The sequence below is a fragment of the Gordionus sp. m RMFG-2023 genome, chromosome 3 (genome assembly GCF_954871325.1).
Source record: "Gordionus sp. m RMFG-2023 chromosome 3, tfGorSpeb1-WG-v2, whole genome shotgun sequence".
NCBI classification, from domain to species: Eukaryota; Metazoa; Nematomorpha; class Gordioida; order Chordodea; family Parachordodidae; genus Gordionus; species Gordionus sp. m RMFG-2023.
Window position 1 is genome coordinate 23,747,450 of NC_088777.1, and position 19,177 is coordinate 23,766,626.

The 19,177-nt window shown below is 26.6% G+C and overlaps 1 protein-coding gene across 1 annotated transcript in view; it reads left to right on the top strand.

Moving 5' to 3' along the window:
* Positions 1 to 19,177, top strand: part of LOC135926818 (uncharacterized) — a 74,664-nt gene that overhangs the window by 49,993 nt on the left and 5,494 nt on the right. The window contains exons 16-26 of the mRNA XM_065462748.1: positions 2,137 to 2,257; positions 2,302 to 2,391; positions 2,441 to 2,607; positions 2,649 to 2,928; positions 2,971 to 3,061; positions 11,326 to 11,611; positions 11,657 to 11,870; positions 11,928 to 11,985; positions 12,030 to 12,252; positions 12,763 to 12,823; positions 12,867 to 13,139. Of these exons, the coding sequence (XP_065318820.1) occupies positions 2,137 to 2,257; positions 2,302 to 2,391; positions 2,441 to 2,607; positions 2,649 to 2,928; positions 2,971 to 3,061; positions 11,326 to 11,611; positions 11,657 to 11,870; positions 11,928 to 11,985; positions 12,030 to 12,252; positions 12,763 to 12,823; positions 12,867 to 13,139 (1,864 nt within the window). The remainder of the gene's footprint in view (positions 1 to 2,136; positions 2,258 to 2,301; positions 2,392 to 2,440; positions 2,608 to 2,648; positions 2,929 to 2,970; positions 3,062 to 11,325; positions 11,612 to 11,656; positions 11,871 to 11,927; positions 11,986 to 12,029; positions 12,253 to 12,762; positions 12,824 to 12,866; positions 13,140 to 19,177) is intronic.

The window sequence follows — 19,177 nt, forward strand, 5'->3', positions numbered from 1 at the left end:
TGGTAATTTGTTGCATTTTAATAATAAAATCATTTCAATATTATCATCCCCAAGTCTAGAGCAACGATCAGAAAGTATAAGTTTTGCCTTATTAAATAATCTCTCGACACTAGCACTTAAGGGTAAGGGCGTATTTAATCTTATATACATATTTTTAATATAAGATAGATTATCAATAATTTTATTTGCAAGTACATCGTATGTCTGGCATCCTATTATTATTTTGAGGGCTAATGCTACAGATCTTATTTTTAAAGTTCTAAAGTCTAGCCAATGGCCTGTGATTCCCAAATTTAAAAATATTTAATCATCAATTTATAAATATAAATAAGTTTTTACCTTCTGTTATGTGTTCAACTATCTCCCATGGTACATATATATGATATCTCTGATAACTATACTATTAGAGCATCTTTCATCATTTTAAAGTTATCTGCTATTTTATTCATTAGTGTCTGGCGGCATAAAATTGTTGTACCATAGGATAGAGTTTTATTCATCATGGTAAATCATGGATTATCAACTAAGGACTTTGGCTGAACTGTATAAATTATAAAATCAACAATAACTTTATCAGCCAATTTCTGAGAAATATTGTCATTTGCATTATTAATAAATTTGGCTTGAATTTAATTAGTCTTTTTGGATGTAGAGTCGCCTATACCAAAATTATTTAGATGTTTCTCCATTTCCTTAAAACTCATGTACAGTCTTATAAAATAAATATTATTAGAATGTAAAAATGACAATTTACCTTTAGATGTTTCTTGAGGTTATAGCTAGTTTATTGATTTGAGGAAATATTTTTTTTACATTTTAAACAAATAAATTTGAAACCAGTTTTGGTTATATATTTATTTTAAAAAATTTTCAAATCTTGGGAATGGGAAATTTGTATTATAGCTATTAAGAACATTTTCTTCCCTGGTATCTTCCATTTCATTAATATCATTGTCTGAATCACTTTCAACGATTTGGATATCCATAGGCGATGACATTTTAAATTATTAACATGTGATTTCGGTTTATAATACAAAGGAAAATATAAATTACAAATTGAAATTATATATTAATTCAAAATTAAATAATAAATCATAAAAATTATAATTAATTATGATATTATATTTAAATTTTCATGTTTATACTTACCTTCATTATATTTTTTAAAAGTAGCGAAGTAGCGACTACTTAGCTACTTTCAAAAAAAGTAGCGCGCTAAAAAATTAAATAATTACAAAAAAAGTAGCCGCTATTAGCTATAGCTACCAAAAAAGTTAGCGCGCTACTTTAACAACTCTGTAAATCCCTTAGCTCATTAAAAACTTCCTATTTGAAGTAATATTAAATTTTATTTTTGTTAATGTCCATAATCATTTCTATTTCTAATTTTACATCATTAGGAAATTTGAGATATGTTTGATGTTACATAATCATATAAAGAAGATAATTCTTGCAGTATATTGCTTTCCACTTTTTTATTTATTAGCATCTAAAATAAATAATGTAAAAAAATAAAACTTCCCATAAAAAAACTGGAAAATTATTTATTAACTGACCAAAAATTTAAAATCCTGATACTGCTCGAATCAATAAAAAACTTCAAAATTAAATATTAATAGCCTAAAAAATTTAAAATACCTATCAAATGTTTTTTTTACTACCCATTTTGCTGCATTTCTAAGCCCGAAAAATTTGTCGTCTATTTATTTATATAGATTATATATAATATACCCCACATTTGCCTTCAATTTTTTTAGATCGAAATTCTTATTTTTATATTTTTTAAAGGGATTTCCAAAATTTATTTTAAATTGGATTTGATTAGGAATGAAGAGATTAGGGAAGTCTTGAAAATTACTAAAATTAATGCCAAAATGGAGAAGGGTAGGTTGCAGTTGGCTGTATATACTGGAAAAAAAATAATTTGTTGGAAGCTGAAGGTGAACTAGAAGAGGTCTCCCAAATAAAAAATGGAAGGAAGCCATCTTTAAAACTAACGCAACGTCCTAACATTTTTAGGAAGGATATAGAAAAGCGTGAAGGACAGTAATTAAGGGATTAGAAAGAATAATTTGTTCAAATAATAGTTAATTATAATTTCATTATTCAAATTATTTTATATTAAATTCATTAAAGATTTGAAGAATGTATAAAGCAATGCACTACAAGTATTTACAAAATCTTCTCAATTTTAAGTCATCAAAAAAAGTTGGATATAAATATAGGCGTAAACTATGAAGTTTTTGGATTAAAAATAGTAATGACATTATTATAGTTATACTGTTTAATTTCAATTAATAGATTAACTCTACTTCAAACAAGAATCAAAATTTTATTATGAGTTTTAATTCAAATTATGTGAAAATATATTTGAAATATCTTTGTACTGAAGTATTCAAATGTTATTCTTTTTTTGCAAATACTTTTTTTCAATATTTAGGTCGAAGAATGTTTTTTGAATTTAGACGACATAAATGGATACTTGATTTGGTACAAAGAATTTTCCACCAGTTTGACCAAAGAATCATTAGGAAATAAAACAGAATTAGAGGTGCTGTTTGGCGATCTATTTAGCGTTTCACGCAATTTTAATTACTCAATATTAACGTATACCAGTTAATTTATATATGTATTAGTTGTTTTTTTAGTGAAGTAGATGAAATGAAATGTCACAAAAAAGATATTATTAGATTAGTACGAATTATAATGAATAGTAATCTTGGAACCTCTCTAAAAGCTTACTCAGCATTTAAATTTTTAAAATATAAAATAGATATTTTAAAAAACGATGATTTAAATAAAGATTCCTACCTGAACCATTTTTTTAGAAAAATCTTATACAAATTTTTAGTCATGTACAATTCCGAGAAAAAAAATTTTACTTTAAAAAATATTTGTAACATATTGATGGAAATCTATTCGCATAAGGTATTCATTTTTATATTGAACATTTTTATAAGATTTTTATAGAAAAGTTTTGGTGAAATGAAGATACTAAATTTATTATACGATTGTGACTTTCAATTAAATACTTATTTGCAACTTGCTCATGTGAACATAAGTAAATGGGAAAAAGGATTATTTGATATAAATCATGTATCGATAAAATATAAAGATCATAAGTAATCAGCATGGGACAAATATCGAATTCCAACGAACTCAGAACCCTACACTTTAAATTAGAGATGCACTATCGGTTAGTATCTGTAAAAGCCCGAAACATCCAATTTTAACCGATACCAGTGGCTAATACTCAAAAATCATAATAAATTTATATAAATTATTTAAAAAAATAAATAAATAGTTCATTCGGGAATGAGGCGAAATCCCTCATCAAGCTTTTATTAGCAAAGAAAGCCCCAAATCAACAATTTTGAGGGCCTTTTTGATCAAACAAAAAAGCAAGCTTCGAAATTATATGTTTCAATTTTAAATTATTTAAAGATTCCTGGGCATCATCAGATGAAGATGACTACTATTATTTTTTACTTTCATTTTTATATAATTATAGATATAATTACTGTTTATTGCTTATTTATGATAAGATTGAACATACCAGGCGTGCTTTAATATTTCCATTAAAAAATTTTTATAACAAAATAATATACATGTAATATAAATGAAGAAAGGTAAAAGAGACAAATCGCAATTCTTACAAATTTGTCAATTTTTACAAATTTTCCATTTTGTCAAATTTTATAAAATTGTCATTAAATTTGTATATAATCTTATCATTAAAAAATTTTTAATAGAAAAAACCAACTTAGGATATTGTATAGCCACATTTAAGTGATATTTGATAGCTGTTAAAAAACGGAATGAAGCGTCCTCTACTGTGCACTAATTTATTAATAAAGAAATTTAATAAATATTTATTTTTCTGATGACCGTATTACATTTGAACATCACATCTACAGTCTGGTCCTAGTGGTCTAAGATTGACCGCTTTTTTGATGGCCGAAGTCTGGACCAGTTTTTTAAGTATTATGTATTCCGGACCTGCCTTTATTAATATTTAAGTTTTCCTTACCCTCATATAATTTTTAAGTAAAATTTTGTGTATATTTTATTATATTTATCTACAGGAATTACTTTAGTTTTTGTAATTCTTTTTCTTTTTTAATTTATTTTTATTTTTCATTATATGAAAACGAAAACTTTGTCAAAAAGCATTTTTAAAAGTATTTGTATTATTTATTATATTATTCATATTTTATATTGTTAAAATAAATCACTTTTATATTTAATAAACCAATAAGGAAAAATAAAAATATTTTTTAAAATGACAAAAAAAATTAAAACTGTTCTAGAACGGCAATTTTATTTAGGATTATGTTTTTTTATTCGAGAAATTTGGTCCATACTTTTCTTAAGTAATTCACATCCTTATTTATTAAATATAATATTATCGACAAGCGGGGAGCCAGGAATTTGTTTTGAGGTGAAAGGGTAGTGGGGTAATTTTTATAAAAAAATGATAAAATTCATCTTTAAGTTATTATTAAACATCCAAAATTTAGTAAATTATTAGTACTGGTGACTAATAATTGATAATTGCTAATACCAAAATATCTATAATTTATCAGATATAAATTCTGTATATAATTTTGCGCTTATATCTGCCCTTTTTAAAAATAAATATACTACATTATTAACTCATTTGGTATCGAAATGGCTCTCGGCTTCGGCTAAAAACTGGGGTTTGTGCATCTCTACTTTAAACCATATAAAGTTATAATAACATCATACAAGTAGCAAAATATACTCATGGTCAGCAGGGACGAATTAGGAGGCTAAAGTCTCTTGAGACATTTCTAAAAAAAAGTTTTTAGTATGGGACCTCTTTTAGAAATGTTTAGCCTTCCAGTTCTCCGAGTTCTTTAAATTTTCTGTATTTGTTCCTTATTTATTGTGATCTGATTTTTCGGTACCTTCATAAAAAAAGATATATGAAATCAATAATAAAGTTTGAAAACGCGAAATGCAAAATGCGAAAAACTGGGAATATATTCTAGAAAATCTTGAAGTTAATATCTATTTATCAGTTGAGTTTTTTTAAAAAAATTACTTAAATGTAGATTAGAATATATGTAATATTCCCAGTTTAACCCTTTTTTGAATTTCTCATTTTTGACCTTATACGAATTAATATTGTGTAAATTCATTATATTAGATATTTAATATTAACTAAATGAAAAGTAGATATATTTTTTAACCGTCCCAAAAATAAATTTACAATTAAAATTTAATTAATTCAATTAGTTGGCGTTAAAATTTTTAAAGCTTATAACTTTATAATTTTTTGAATAAATCTCGAGGTTATGCGAAGTCATTCAAAAAAATTCGAAGTACTATATTCTTTACCGGCTCAGCCGTTACGCGAAGCAGAACACTAAATTTAATTTTATAGCTCGACCCGGGTTTTAACTGTTAGGACCGAGTCAGATGCTATAACACGAACCCTGAAAGGCTTAAATGCCCCCCCCCCCTCATAATTCTTACATTTTCTTTTTTTTAAATATTAAGCTAATACAATAATATAATTTTTTTTCTTAAATATTAATTTTTAACATAGATATATGTAAAGAAAAATAATACTTTATGGCTTCAGACCTCTCTTCCATGTAAAAATGGTGGGATTGGTTTCCGCCCTCCCCACCTCTCCTCCTCAAGATTAAACATTTCAAGTTTAATTTCAATTGATCATGTGATTGACCTAGAAAACCCTATTATCATATGGGTGGACAATTGTCAACCTAGCGTTAGCAGAATCCATTTTTCAGGAAGCATGGGATATTCCCTTAGTGTCTACGTTGATTTATCGAATGATTCATTAGAACAATATCTCCCCCAAGCTATTCTGAATTTACACTAAGCGAAAATCTCGGTCTTCTTCTCATTAATGAAGAATTTCATTTAGCTATTTCTCTTCGTTTTAGCTGGATATATCGCTTCCTTATAGATGTATTAATTGTTCTTTACCAATTGACTCTAAAGGACACTAATGATATACTAAATCGCCTCCCACTGCATACAAACAAATAATTTAATCTCAATAGCTCTAAGGGTCAGCATCCCCAATACCCTAGACAGAAGATCCGATGGTGTCAGCCTAATACCTGTCTTCTGATCTTTTAATTTTTTGGTGTGATCTAGCAAAAATGCTTTAGCAATTATTGGCAGAAATACTGAAATAAACATATTCAGACATCGCTAACGTAATTTTTATCCCATTTGTCACCAACCAATAATCTTGGTTATTTTTGGTAAGGAATTCCTTAAATTTATCACATTATAAGCAAGAAAATTAACCCATAAGTGGCGATCGCAATGAAGTCTTCTATTTCAAACAAGCGATTACCATAGCTATTCATCAAAGTAATTGCATTGCTTCATGGTTCCATATAGCAATGCAAGTAAATCGATCTTTTAATTTAATTTTTATTCTGTTTGTTTAAAATTTATATATATATGCTCTATATTTTTATAATCCTTAATTGTTTTTTATGGTATCACGTCAATTCGGCGTGGAAAATTCGGCGCATCGTCAATTCAGCGCGGCGACAATTCGGCGCAGCGTATATTCAGCGCGATGACAATTCGACGCGTATCTAATACAGCTTTTATTACAAATTTATTAGTATTAAAAAAAGGATGATTAAATAGAAGTCAGTCCTATTAATTATTTCTTTATATTTTTTTTAATAAAAATCTCAATTTTATTTACTAAATAATTAATATCAATAAAAAATTTAATAATATCAAAAAAATTAACAACCAATATTTATACCGATTTCTTTGGTGGACCAATTTATCACATTATAAGGTATACATATTATTTGGCAAAAATCATAATCGACAGTTTTTAAAAATTGACCCAAATCGGTCGTTTAACATTTTGATTCGAATTTATAAAGAGAGGTCTACTTTTCTCTGAGATTTTTCTAATTCATCTAGAATCAAATTTTTATCTAGAATAATCTCCATATAAATATTTAATAGGGCTAATCCATTTAAATCACCGGTAGTATTTCTTAAATAGATTTTTAACCTTTTTAAAGTTGAAAAAGGCCTTTCATTAGTGTAGGTACTAATTGGTAATGTAGCTAAAATAATTAATAATGTTTTGATAATACAGGGAATCTAAGGGCCTACAGAGCATTTTTTGGTCTCAAAAGATTCTCTATTCTGTAAAGATTTATGAAAATCAGACATCACAAAAACTTATATGAGCCTTCTAAATGATTATATAAAACTGAGATTTTCCTACCTCTCGTGTTTCAAGCGTAAACAACAGTTTACACTCAACCGGCAAAAGAAAATAAAAGCCTTTTAAAATAAAATTATGACTAATAAATCTTTCCTTTAATTTAAATAAAAAGGTACCAATAAGAGGAATAAAAATGTTTATTTTATAAAAATCCTTAATCGTAGATGCATCAATATTGAGTATTTGGATTGTCTAGAAACTACTCTAGGTAAATTTCAATCTCAAACATATTATAGCATCTCTTTTACTTTCTCATATATTTTATGGAATTTTTCATCCACAATCTCTATGATAATTGTTAATATTTAAACAATATCCTTTGCGGTATTCATAACCTCCTTTAAATCTAAATCAAATTTTTATAGAATTTTGCTAAAATCATATGTATAATTAAATTAAAAAAATTAACAAATTGAATGGATATTAAAAATTTTGGTTTAATAATAGACTGCAAAAGATTTGATATATAAAATTCTAGTGCTGCAGATACAACATAATATAGTTCAATTAAGAGTTTCACGGACTCTTGTCTTTCCACGAATCTAGTCGGACAAAATCTTCTTTTTTTTTATTTTTTAAGTCAATGTCATGATAAGCCACTTATACTTTTTTATCCATGATAATTGGAATGTCAAATTTCTCATATTTAATGACACTGGAAATTTATAATTTTATTTTCAATTAGTGTATTTATAATTTCAATACCTATAATATAAATAAATAAATAAATTGCACATTAATTCGTCGGGCCGATTTGGGCATATTTTTATAAACGGTCGATTAAGATTTTAGTCAAAATAATATGTGAGATTATGGATAAAGGTCCAAACCTTTCCTTTTCTTTATTTCTTTCATTCTTCTATGGGCAAAATCTCCAGGGTTACATAATATTGGCTACTAATCAACATACCTTATAATATGGTAAATTGGTCCACCAGAAATCGGTATAAATATTGGTTGTTATTTTTTTTTCATATTATTAAATTTTTTATTGATATTACACATTTAGTAAATAAAATTGAAATTTTTGTAAAAAAATATAAAGAAATAATTAATAGGATTAACATTCAAAATGACTTCATTTTTTTAAGGATAAAATATAACTCCGGTCTCCTTTACTTTATTAATTTCACATTAAATATAAAAGAATATATAAAAAAAATATTTTTTATAATAATTCGTTATAAAAAAGAATACTATTTTAATAGAATTTCCCAGTTTTAAGTGAAGATTTAGGCTCTACCAGATACCGGTTCGGATCTAAATTAAAATATATTTAAAATAATATTCAATTTATTAAAGTCTATGTTTATAATAGATCTATTACAAAATAACTGATAGAAGATAATATGGGATAAAATTAAAAAATTTAACACTTATAGGATTTAGTAATTTAATTCAAAATATGAAATTGCAGTAATAATTTATATCATTTTATTAATTATGAGCCTAATCAATATTATTTTTACAAAACCAAAAAATTAAAATAATATAATGTAATAACCTTTAGAGATCAGCTCTGAACGAATGCTCGTCAAGAATTTTAAATAAGTGTTCCGGTCCAGCCTGTAAATTTTTTGACTTGGTTATAAAATATTTACACAAATTGTTCTGCCCAGCCCTAAGATTTTTAAGACATATTATTTCGCTTAGATAAAAACTGAAACACTCTTTTATAATTGCTCAGAAATATAAATACAAGCTAAAAAATTTTACTAATTTTCTTAGAATTTTTTCTTAAGATCAAAGCGCTTGCTAAGTAAAATTTTATATTTATATTTTTTTATTGAATTTGTCAGAAGATATACAAAATCTTTAAGAAATTTTTGCTATTTTTAAACTTTTTTTATGTTTTTGTGCATCTCGCTTAATTGCTTATTTTATTTACACCTTTTATTATCTATATACCCTCGGATAGGTTATAGATTAAGGGTGGGTGGGGGATGGGGTACAAACTTTATTTAAAAATTATCTCGATAAGAGTATCAAATGAAAGGGAATGAAATTTTTTTTTTTGAAAACTGTTAATGGTAAAATCATCAATTTAGGTTTTCGAAGCTAGATCACGGGGAAGGGGGGTATAAACCCTTTTAAAATATCTCGACAAGTGTATTAAATGAAAGCTATTATATTTAATTTACCTAGGTCTATCCTCAAGATCATTGGGAATGGAGTGAAAAGTATTTTAAAAGTATCTCGACAAGGGCTAATAAAGTTTTTTGTGCTATTGAAATTAATCATCACTCTAGACCCTTCCTAGGATAAAGAAGAGGGAGGTAAACACTTTTTTATATATCTCGACAAGGATATGAGATGAAAGAAGGTTTTTTAGTGTTATTAAAATTAATCATAACTCGGTCATCGGATCTAGTTCTCTAAGAGGAGGTGTGGAGGGGGGGGGGTAAATATTTCTAACATAATATTTCGGCATGAATATTAAATAAAACCTAGAGGGAAGGGGAAAACATTCTAACATAATATCTCTTATGGTGCCCAAAATAAAAGGAACTATTTTGTTAATCATTCGCTTCATATAAATCATGAGGGGGATCAAGATTATAAAATTTGTTACAAATAAAATGTTAAAATATATAATTGAACCGAACTAAAATTTATTTTGATTGCTCTGTTAACCTCCATATCTTGGTTATCGCGGGAGGAGGGGGGGGGTATTAAATGAAAGATTTATTGATCTAATTGTTATAACTCCAGATCTTCAAATGAAATTGGGGGGGGGGGGTCATAATATAAATTAAAGTTAATATAATAAAAAATAGAGAGTAAAATAAACAAAAATGTTTGATTGAATTTATTTATCCTTTATATGAATGACACCAATATCTAGAAAATAATAAAATTTAGGAAAAGGGAAAGTTTTTATGGATTTATTATAGTATTTTTAAAAATTTTTGTTATTTTTAAATAAAACTGAATCAAAATTTTTTTAAATAAAAATATATTTCAAGGAAGGTTTTGGAGAAAGTTATACTATTTCGAATGTTTAATTTTATTCCAATTTCATCTAACCATTACCATATTTAAAAAGATTCCATTTTAAAAAGTAGCTCTAGTAACCGGCAGTTTTATATTTTATTTAAAATTTATAATCATATAAATTTTAAAAATAAGTAGTGAAATAATATTTCTTAGCAAATAAGCGACTTTTTTGTTTCATATATTTTCCTGAGCGATTCATATTTTAATCTGAGCCTTTCAGTTTTATATCTCATTAATTTTTTTTGGGGGGGAAATTCAGTTTTTTATCTGAGCATTAGAATAATTCTGAACATTCAGTATTTTTTTCTTAGCATAAAATATTTTGAGCTTTTAATTTTTTTCCCGAGCATTAATTCTCAGTTTTTAAATGGGCTCATAATTATTTTTTATGAAAAATCATAAATTTCATCATTCAAAGTTTTTAAAAAAAGTAAAACATTTTTCAAAAATTGTCCGGCCCAGCCCAAAATAATATTTTGCACAAGTTTCAAATTCGGAAAATCAAAATATAATTAATTATTGTTACTTATTATTATTTTATACTTACTTTAATTTTGGAGAGATCAATCATATATGGATAAATTCGGTATCGGGTAAAATGAGTCTTGAATCCTTATCCGAATCCGTCCCAGAACCCCGATGCTTTGCGCCAACGGCTACTCATCGGTAATTGGTAATTTTGGCCACGCCGAAAAATCCGGAAATTAAATTGGACACCACCGCTGGGCTTGTTTAAATTTAAAATGTCGTTAACTATTTAATAAATACCATTTTTTATCAATCATTGTTTGCTTTTGAAATTTGTGTATTGGATAGCTATTTCTATATAAAAATAGGAGTGGGATACGATGATTTACACTGTATTTAAATTAATTAATAGAATTTTTTAAATACTTAGCTACAGGCTCGCCGTTAATTTATTAGGTGGCTATTAGCTCGACAACCGTCGGTGTAATAATTTAATAGCTGTCTCCGGTGCACATTTTCCCATGATATAAACGATGATTTTTTGGAATTTGAATATAGTTTAACAAAATAATATTAATTACTATTAAAAGGTGATAAATGGCACAATTTTTTACGATTAAAATGCTCTCAAAAACTTTTACACAGTCAAAACTACCTCAAATTTTTGTTTTTGAATGATGATTTGAAAATTATTGATTTATATGATGCTAATAATAATGATTCTTTTCTATCAACTGAATTAAACCTTACGAATGATGCCTATTCAAGAATTAGAAACATAGTATTTTATAATATCAAAATAAATTTAAAATGCCTGAAAAACTATGACGAAAATAAATTGGAATTGTTATATGATTTATTAGATATTTCGACCAAGTTAATCATATCATATTATTAAAATCTATTTAGCGTTTTTTTAAGTTTTTTATTCATATTCAAAAATGATAATTATTATGGCCAAAACTATAATATTATATGCGAATGTTTCTATGAAATTTTAATGTTCATTCAAAAGTCACAGACCAATTCTAATAAATGGATTTTACAGCTGAAATTTATTATGGCTGTTTATAAATTTTTGTTAAAAGACAAGGTGATATCGGGTTATGAAAATGAGAAAATACAGAAAAACGAAGTTTTAAATTTTTTTCTACTTATATGTATAAAATATATTTTACATATCGAATTTTAGGGGCATTATGTTGAAAAATTTATAAAAATTTTCATAGAATTAACCAACAATTTTATAGGTAAATAATATTTTTATATAACTTGTTTTTATTTGTAAATGTAGATGATGATGATGAACAATTGAAAAAAAGTTACAGTTATATAACAATGATTCATTCTCGCTTGTCAATTCATTGCTTAAATTTTTTTTTGTCTTTAAAACTTGCTAGAAAGCAGTTTCTTCCAAAATCATTGGAAAAAGAATTATTAGAATACATCATTGAATTATCCAATTATTTTTATACCCACGGAAAAACACAATCAAAATTAAATTCGAAATCATTATAGTAAGTTATTTTCATTTTGTTTATCACATAAAAATTCTTGTAAAATTAATTTGAGTTATTTATTTATTTAGTTTCCAATATTAATTAAAAATTTAAATAGTACAAATCAATTCGATGCAGTGAAAATTAATTAAAATTTTAAAAGTGTTAACCAATTCGTTACAGTGAAAATTTATAAAAATTTCAATGTACCTTGCAATGTCGTGGAAATTTTTTATCGGGTTTTAAAATTTTTGCAGACCCATAATTATTAAATCTTGATTGGTTTAAAGACTGAAATTTAAAACCAAAACCGAACATAAACCTTTATTTTTACTGAAACCATCTTGAATCGAACCGGGTTCATGATGGTTATCTGATTTGAACCTAAACCGAACCTGACCACAAAATTTCGCAGATGCATATCCCTGGTTTATCATATTTTAATTTTAATTAAAATAAATGGGCTAAGCCTTCTTAAAATATCTTATTTCATATTTTATTACTTTAATTATTTTATAAATTCTAAAGCTTTTGTACCCTTCATGAAGATTTATTGTGTATCAATCATCACCAACCGACACCATCCCAGGTTTTATTCAGTAGTCATTATTTAATGTTTTCCTCCATTTTAGATCGATAAAGAATATCACAAAAATAAGACAGATAACATTTTTGAAGATGTGATCATCACTTATAATCATATTTTATTTGAAAATACTTTTAAAGAAATAATTAACATTGATATTTATGTTCGGCATATATTCACTCAATATTTCTATCAATTCAGCTCAAAGTTGAGTTATATAGACGTTGCAATTAATCATTTTGATCTCTACAAAGAATCCGTCCTCTCACACTTTAGATATTACATCAAATTATTGACCTTATATTTTGATATTCAACATGTGAGAAATGCATTTTAATTTTTTTTATTCTATACAATCCGTGACTGTAATAAAGGGATTCCTCTTATTTTGTAGGGGAGGCCAGGGATAAGTAACCATGTTTTTGCTCTTGGCAAGTAAAAGATTACTTTTAATCAATAAATTTAATATTAATATATAGCACGAAAGTTAATCTATGAAATAAAATTTAAATTAAAACGTCTTGAAATTCATTTTTTTGGTCAAAATAAGTTAATCATTATGATTATTATGAGTATGACCACTTATTAACTTTTGTAGACTTACGGAAAAAATAACTAACAAAAACTTTATTCTTTTTTTCTACAAATCAAAATATATCTAAAAATAAATTACAATCTTCGAATCGTAAAAAAAATTATTATTATTTCTTTTAAATAAAATACAAAAATATCTTTGACCTCATTTCTTTTTCATATAAACATATAATATACCTTTGACATCATTTCTTTTTCATATAAAAATATAATATATCCTTGACATACTACAACAATTACCTTTCTATATTTATTATTATTAAATGATTCTTTGTAGGCTGATAAATTAAGCATTTAAATTTTGATTTTTTATATTATTTAAAGTGTAAGGATCCTATCTACATAAGATATTTATAATTTGAATATGTTTATTCTTCATCAGACAAAAAAATGTTGAACGCGATATTGGTTATCAAATTTTCACAAAAAAAATAATCCAATAAATAAAAAGCTTGAAGGGTTGGCCAGTCAACCTCTTCATTCATTTTTCTTATTTCCGGTCTCCCCTAGTCAATTTATAGTAAGGTTTTAACAAACCTCTATTTCTCCAACTAGATTTGTTATCAATATATACTGAATTTTTATCAAAGAAATTGATAACATTATTAGAATCATAGAGAATATTATAAAAAATCCTTTACAAGAAAAGGGCTTGATCATTAAAGGAAAGCTTAATAAAAATTAGAGATTTTTAACATTCAAAAGAAGTCTCAAATATATAGGTAAAGGGTCATACAAATTATAACAAGTTTTGATTAGATTAAGGGAAAAGGTTTAACTATAAAAATATTTAATGAATTCTTTGGATTCCATAGTCTATAAATCGTTTTAAAACATCTGTTGGCGGCCAAAAAGATTCAGCTAGGCTTAGGATTTAATTATATAGAAAATTTCTAAAAACATAAGAATTAGTGTTGTATCATAAATTCAGGCCTGCTCATTCTATATTCATTTAATAGATCAGAGATGCTCTCTAGCAAGAATATTTTTTATTACAATCAAATAAAATAATCTTGCAAGTAACAGAAAAATAAAATATATGAATTATAATGGAGTGGCTTTATTTTAAAAAAATTTAATTTACTAATATTTGCAAATAATTCTAAAATTAACAAATATTTCAAATATATACTAAATTTACGATTTTAAAAAATTTATGAATAATTTGTATGAATAGTTTAAATTTATTTATTGTCTAATTTTTTTTAAATTATTATTCGTCGATTTAATTATCGAATCAAATAATTTCTTATTCATATTCATAAGTTTCAAATTGAATATCGAATAATCTTCGAAAGGCTGACCAAGTTAGAATGAAAAAAAGAAGTCAAAAGATGTGGTAATAAGAAAGAAAATCGAATAAAAGTTCTCAAAAATAGAAAAATCTATAAATAAATTATTTAAATTTAAAAAAAAAGACTAAAAAAACTACTTAACTAGTTGGAATCATATTTTTGTTTGCCTGCTTTCTGAAATTACCTTTTCTTTAATTTTGCATCTTTTTCCAAAATTTTGCATACTTTTTGCGCATTTTGCCTGCTTTTCTAAAACCCTGCGTACCTTTTGCGTCATTTTGCGGGCTTTTCCTAAATTTTTTGTTATTTTGCATAGTCTAGAAATGCCGGGCCTTGATTGACCCTAAAAAAGATTTTAAAGTAAACTCAGCTCAAAAACCAAAGCTTTGATTCAAATTTATTTTTATTAATTAAAGCATGGCTACACATCGATATTACATTTTTTACGTTAATTTAATTTTTAGCCCTATTTTTTTGAGAAAAACGAAATCATAGCGAGTTATGCCATTTGACTGACCCTAAAAAAATAAAGTAAACTCAGCTCAAAAACCAAAGCTTTGATTCAAATTTATTTTTATAGTTTAAGGCATTGCTACACATCGATATTTTTAGCTTAATTCAATTCTTAGCCCTATTTTATTTTGAGAAAAAGAAATTATGGCGAGTTATGTTATTGCTTTCGCAGAATCTAGAAAAATTAGAAAATTTCAGAAATTAACAAATTATTTAATCAGTTCCATAGGAATTTTTTCACCTATAAATTTCTAATTTTAAAAAACTTTAAATTTAAAGATAAGGGACTGATCCCACAAATTTTTTATAACTTAGGCAAAAGATCCAAATATCATATTAGAGGTCTGCACCCAATATTTAAAAAAAACTTAACCTGCCCGCCTAACCCGCCCGTAGTTTTCAAAAAAATATATACCCGCCCGAAAATTCCTTACCCGCCCGCCCATTATTTATAAAAAATTTTAACCCAAGTCCACTTATAAAATTTAATTATGGCCATTCTTTCAATTTTTAAGCATCTAATAAAAATTCAGCATAGTTTATAATTTAGGAAATTAATTTAAGCATAAAAAAATATTCAATTTAAATGGTCAATTTATTTGATCATATAGAATATTTATGAAATAAATATAAATATAAAATTGATATTATATGTAATTATAATGCAAAAATAATAATGAATCGACATTTTCTGGATTCAAACACGTTCTTCTTTGTTCTAAAAACCTTCCAGCAATGCTAAATCCTCGTTCAGAAGAAGCACTAGTTGCAGGAATTGCCAATATTTTTCTTGCTAATTAAAATGTTATTCTCAATTAAACAGTATTTCAATATTTATCACTTAAATATTTTTCAATTTCAATTTATTCTCGATTTTTGTTTAATCTTTATTTTAATTCAAAATAAATATTTTTATCAAATATGTATCAAATCTCGAACAAAATATATATTTTTTATCTAATAAAAACAACAATGCTTATCCATCTAATTTTATCTTTTTCAAAATTATATTTTCCAAATCAATCCGCGATTCAATAAATATCACTAATAATGATAATAAACAATCAATATATATATATTATTTTTCTAAATATCAACTATCAATTGATTGACATATATTAATAATGTTAAAAATACTATTTAAATATATTATTATTTGAAAATATATATCAAATCTTGATAGCTTTGGCAAATCTCTTGTCGTTTCAAGTAGGATATCCGTTTGAAGTATATTCTCTTCCTCAAGAGAGATCCGGATGTCCCGTATGCACTATATATATGTAAAACTCTTTTTTGAAGTGAGTGCGAAATGATTAATCTGCCATTCCAAAATAATATACCGTGCTATTTTTGTAATCGTTTCATGCTATTCGGAATAGTAACAGAACAACTATACAGTTTTATAAACCAGACCTCGAGTTAATATTAGAAACAGATGCATCTAACCAAGGATTTGGAGCTGTACTCATGCAAAAATATCATAATGGTAACGAATTTCCAATAGCTTACACTTCAAGAACTTTACAAGATGCTGAAAAGAATTATTCTACAATAGACAAAGAAGCAAAAGCAATATAAACGGCGTAGAAAAATTTCATAACTATTTGTATGGACGAAGATTTAAAATTTGAACAGACCACAAACCTTTAATAAAGATATATGGTAATAACAGATTTAAGCTCATTAACAAACCAAAGATTATTACGTCGGGCTTATAAATTATCTGCATATGATTATAATATAATGTACAAGAATGGCGCTAATAATATAATTGCAGATGCTTTATCGCGAAACCTAATAGAGTAAAATGATGATAGAATAACAAGTGAAAATAAAACAGTGAAATATATAAGAAATCTTATTTATGACACATTAATTCTTTCAAGAATAGAATAGAGAGGAAACCGCAAAAAATCCAATTTTAAGAAGAGTAAAAATATTAAAAATGGTACAAATATACAAAATCAAGCACCAGAATTACAAGCTTTTAGAATAAAAATAGATGAAATAGAAATGATGAAAGTATTTTATATTGGATAGGCAGATTAATCATTTCAAACTCCCAAAAAAGAGTTTTACATACATTGCATATTAGAAGTCCGGGTATTACATCAATGAAATTCATTACGAGACATTATATATGGTGGATCAAAAAACAAGTAAACAGTTGTGGATGTCAAAAACAATGCAGAGATATACCAAGTGTTGCCGTATACCAGGGGAATCCGCCATCACAACCCTGGAAAAGGGAAGAAGAAAAAGAAAAAATCGTAGGAAAACATGGCGATCAATTACGAACAAGGGAAGAACCAATGGAAACCGAATCAATAAAGCTAGGAGATGATAAAATAGTAGAAACAATGGAACCAAGTCAAGAAGGAATTCAACCCTGATATCCAACGATGGAACGAAAGCCAACAAAAAGATTAATAAATGGTACAAATATACAAAATCAAGCACCGGAATTACAAGCTTTTAGAATAAAAATAGATGAAATAGAAATGATGAAAGTATTTTATATTGGAATGGCAGATTAATCATTTCAAACTCACTTCAAAAAAGAGTTTTACATACATTGCATATTAGAAGTCCGGGTATTACATCAATGTAATTCATTACGAGACATTATATATGGTGGATCAAAAAACAAGTAAACAGTTGTGGATGTCGAAAACAATGCAGAGATATACCAAGTGTTGCCGTATACCAGGGGAATCCGCCATCACAACCCTGGAAAAGGGAAGAAGAAAAAGAAAAAATCGTAGGAAAACATTGCGATCTACGAACAAGGGAAGAACCGGTGGAAACCGAATCAATAAAGCTAGGAGATGATAAAATAGTAGAAACAATGGAACCAAGTCAAGAAGGAATTCAACCCTGATATCCAACGATGGAACGAAAGCCAACAAAAAGATTAATAAATGGTACAAATATACAAAATCAAGCACCGGAATTACAAGCTTTTAGAATAAAAATAGATGAAATAGAAATGATGAAAGTATTTTATATTGGAATGGCAGATTAATCATTTCAAACTCACTTCAAAAAAGAGTTTTACATACATTGCATATTAGAAGTCCGGGTATTACATCAATGAAATTCATTACGAGACATTATATATGGTGGATCAAAAAACAAGTAAACAGTTGTGGATGTCAAAAACAATGCAGAGATATACCAAGTGTTGCCGTATACCAGGGGAATCCGCCATCACAACCCTGGAAAAGTGAAGAAGAAAAAGAAAAAATCGTAGGAAAACATGGCGATCAACTACGAACAAGGGAAGAACCAGTGGAAACCGAATCAATAAAGCTAGGAGATGATAAAATTGTAGAAACAATGGAACCAATTCAAGAAGGAATTCAACCCCGATATCCAACGAGGGAACGAAAGCCAACAAAAAGATTAATAAATGGTACAAATATACAAAATCAAGCACCAGAATTACAGCTTTTAGAACATGAATAGATGAAATAGAAAATGAAGACGGTATTTTATTTTGGAATGACACATTAATCATTCCGTAGCCGTACTCACTTCAAAGAAGAGTTTTGCATATATTGCATACCTGACATCCGGGTATTACATCAATGAAATCCATTACGAGACATTATTTATGGTGAGAAAAATTAGATAAAGATGTCGAAGAACTAGTAAAGTGTTCTTCACTTAAAAAAACGATTGGTACAATAAAAAAAAGAAATATTGTTATTGATCATTTAATTTATTATGATTTTTCTTTAGTTTGTTTTTGAACAAAAATTTTAATTTTTTTAACCCGCCCGCCCATTGTTTAAATTTCTTAACCCACCCACCCGCCAATTGTTTCAAATTTTTTTAACCCGCTCGCCCATCTGCCCATTCTCAAAATTTTTTTACCCGCCCATCAACCCGCCCAATGCAGACCTCTACTTCATATAATATACTTTCATTGATATTCGGCCACCCTTGATTT